The sequence below is a fragment of the Triticum urartu genome, chromosome 2 (genome assembly GCF_003073215.2).
Source record: "Triticum urartu cultivar G1812 chromosome 2, Tu2.1, whole genome shotgun sequence".
NCBI lineage: Eukaryota > Viridiplantae > Streptophyta > Magnoliopsida > Poales > Poaceae > Triticum > Triticum urartu.
Genome location: NC_053023.1, coordinates 668,038,370 through 668,041,451, shown reverse-complemented (window position 1 = coordinate 668,041,451; position 3,082 = coordinate 668,038,370). Strand labels below are relative to the sequence as shown.

The window sequence follows — 3,082 nt, the reverse complement described above, 5'->3', positions numbered from 1 at the left end:
ATAGGCACGGTTGCTGTGTGGGGATCTTCCACTGGAGTTGTCAGCGTCCACCAGCAGTGTGTGCCAAGAAAGGGACAAAGCTAGCATGCATCGCAAGGTAGAACAAACTATGGCCAAGGAAAGAACATGTTCATGCGTATGGCTCAGAGCCAAAGAAAAGAATCTTCTTCGGTTAGCAACCCTCTCAAGTCATACTCCAGAAATTACCACACTGCACATCACTCCTCTAACTGCACATCGCTCGTCATATTTTGTTGATAAATGGATCGATCTCTCCTCCATTCCATTGACACACATCACTCCACTACTAGCTGCTGAACTGAAGCGGCATCCCGTGGCCGACGACGATGCACGCGCCGATGTTGATCCTCCTGCTGTCGATGGCCGTGGGGGGCGCAGCTGGCATCGGCGTCACCTACGGCAGGCGAGCGACGAGCCTCCCGCCGCCGGCCGACGTCGCGCGGTTCCTCGCCCGCGGCACCGTCCTCGACCGCGTGAGGCTCCTGAACGCTGACCCGCTCGCCCTGCGCGCCTTCGCCGGCATGGGCCTCGCCGTGGACGTGACCGTCCCGAACGCCCTCGTCCCGCGCATCGCCGACAGCGTCGCCTTCGCTCGACAGTGGGTGCGCGACAGTGTCGCGCCCCACGCGGCGGCCGGGACCAACGTGTCGCGGATCCTCGTGGGCCGCGACGTCATCTCGCAGGCCAACCGCACGCTGCTGCTCTGCCTCGTGCCGGCCATGCAGAACCTGCACACGGCGCTGCTCGCCACGTCGCTGCACCGGCGGATCAAGGTCTCCGCCGCGCACTCCCTCGGCGTCCTGGCCGTGTCCACGCCGCCGTCCGCCGCGCGGTTCCGCGAGGGGTACGACGCCGCCGTCGTCAAGCCGCTCCTCGCCTTCCTGCGCGCGACGGGCGCGCCCTTCATGGTGAACGCGTACCCGTTCTACGGCCTCACCAGCGACGCGGGGCTCGACTTCGCGCTGTTCAGGGTGAGCGCCGAGGGCGTCACGGACGCCGGCACCGGGCTGGTGTACACCAACGCGCTGGACGCGCAGCTCGACGCCGTGCACTCGGCGATGAAGCGGCTCGGCTTTGGCGACGTCGACGTCGTCGTGGCCGAGACTGGGTGGCCGTGGGCCGGGGAGGACTGGGAGGTCGGCGCGGGCGCGGACCACGCCGGGGACTACAACAGGAACGCCATCCGCCACCTCGGGTCCGGCGTGGGCACGCCGCTCATGCCCAACCGCACCTTCGAGGTCTCCATCTTCTCCCTCTTCGACGAGAACCTGAAGCCCGGCCCGATGTCCGAGCATCACTTCGGCCTGTTCCACGCCGACATGACGCCGATCTACGACGCCGGGATCCTCACCGCTCCGGAGGTAATTCATTCGTGCCACCATCGGTTCTACACTCCGCTCTTTCTCACAGTGATGTTAACTAGCCACACTGCGGGCGTGCAGACCGTTGGGCCGGTGAGCGCCAAGGTAACACCGGCGTCGCCGGCGCCAGCGCCAGCGCCAGACGCGGGAGCGGCGGACTCGGGCGGGCGGCAGTGGTGCGTGCCGACGCCGGCAGCGGACGCGGCGGTGCTGCAGGAGAACATCGACTTCGTGTGCGGAGGGGGCATGGACTGTGGTCCGATACGACCGGGCGGGCGCTGCTACGAGCCGGACACGGTGCAGGCCCACGCGGCGTACGCCATGAACCTCTATTTTCGGAGCAACGGGCAGCATGCGTTCGACTGCGACTTCGGTCGCACCGGCGTCGTTACCACTGTTGACCCAAGTAAGATTTCTTCTTCTTCTACGTGATGAAGTGTTTCAGCTGGATCGATCTTGTCTCTAATTATTACACCGCGACATACTCTGTTTTTCCATGGCAGGTTTTGGAAGTTGCAACTTTACATAAGGAGGCGTACTTGGCAAGAAGCAAGAGGACTTTGTCGTTGTGTTTGGTGCTCAACAAGTTTCTTATGCAACTTTGTTTGTCAAATTTATTAAAGCCCTATATACCTACCTAGAAAGAAACATTGCTGGTTGCGATTACCGCTGGATATGGAAAGCACGTATTCCTTTGAAAATTCAAATTTTCATGTGGCAGCCATCGCAAGATGCGGTGCTGACCAGGGATGTGATGAAACGCCGAGGATGGAAGGGGGAATCCAAATGTTCCTTTTGTGGGGAGAGGAAAACCTCCCAGCATCTCTTTTTCGCTTGCCCAGTTGCCAGAGTTACCTGGAGAGTAGTTGGGTGCATGTTTGGCACAAACCTATGCCCTAATAACTTGTGGCAGGTTTTTGTTTGGTGTTATACTTTTTCCCGGGTGGCGATGTCTTTTATACGGTGGGCATTGCAGCTCTATGTTGGGCTATTTGGACCTGCCGCAATCGAGCTACTTTTGAGCACACCCCTCTCAAAAACCCATTTGAATGCATTTTTTCTACATGTGCACTTCTTTGTTATTGGGCAAGACTGATAAAGCAGGAGGATGCGGCGAGTCTGAGGGCTGGAGGAGCTCTGCTGAAGAACAATGCGTCTCGCATGATGAGGATCTGCGCAACGGCGCACCAGGATGGAGGAGTGCATTGAGAAAAGAGATCGAGAAGAAAAGGAAGATGATCTGCTGCAACTTTTGCTTTATCGCTTTTGATCGATATACCTCCTGCGTGAGGTTGCTGTGGAGCATGTTGCTCTGATGTGAGCAGTGGTCTTTTGTTAAAACTGTGAGTTAGATGTTGGGGTTCTGGATTTATAGTGTCGTCGGGTTTTCGCCCCATGGTGAGTAATCTCGATGGCGAGTGCTCATGGTGGGTTTCCCGGCGATGCTTGAACCCGCTTTCCTCTTTCCCGTCCTATTTGCTGAACTTGGTTGTATTTCCGTTATGTTCAAGTAATGGAAAGGGGATTCGCCCGGTTCAAATTGTTTTTAATTAAAAGATGAAACAAAACGTTTTTAGACCCTTAAATTGTTGCATGGTTACATTTGGTGTCCCAACTTATTTCCTATACATTTTTGTCCTCGTGTTCTTCAAATTTGCTAGTTTGAACTATTTGGATTACGGGATGTGGTAGCCTTCGAC

The 3,082-nt window shown here is 57.0% G+C and overlaps 1 protein-coding gene across 1 annotated transcript; it reads left to right on the top strand.

The window, feature by feature from the left end:
* The first annotated feature begins 218 nt into the window (after positions 1-218).
* LOC125533981 (glucan endo-1,3-beta-glucosidase-like) lies at positions 219-2,169 on the top strand. Its single transcript, XM_048697297.1, has 3 exons — positions 219-1,382; positions 1,464-1,788; positions 1,886-2,169. Exons 1-3 carry the CDS (start codon positions 348-350, stop codon positions 1,909-1,911), a joined length of 1,386 nt encoding a protein of 461 aa, XP_048553254.1. The 5' UTR covers positions 219-347; the 3' UTR covers positions 1,912-2,169.
* The last annotated feature ends 913 nt before the right edge of the window (positions 2,170-3,082 follow it).

Excerpts from the sequence above, each read along its gene's own strand:
- LOC125533981 (XM_048697297.1), top strand. The coding sequence starts at position 348 with ATGCACGCGCCGATGTTGATCCTCCTGCTGTCGATGGCCGTGGGGGGC. Across the intron at positions 1,383-1,463 it reads GGATCCTCACCGCTCCGGAG|ACCGTTGGGCCGGTGAGCGC; the intron begins GTAATTCATTCG and ends GCGGGCGTGCAG. Across the intron at positions 1,789-1,885 it reads CGTTACCACTGTTGACCCAA|GTTTTGGAAGTTGCAACTTT; the intron begins GTAAGATTTCTT and ends TTTCCATGGCAG.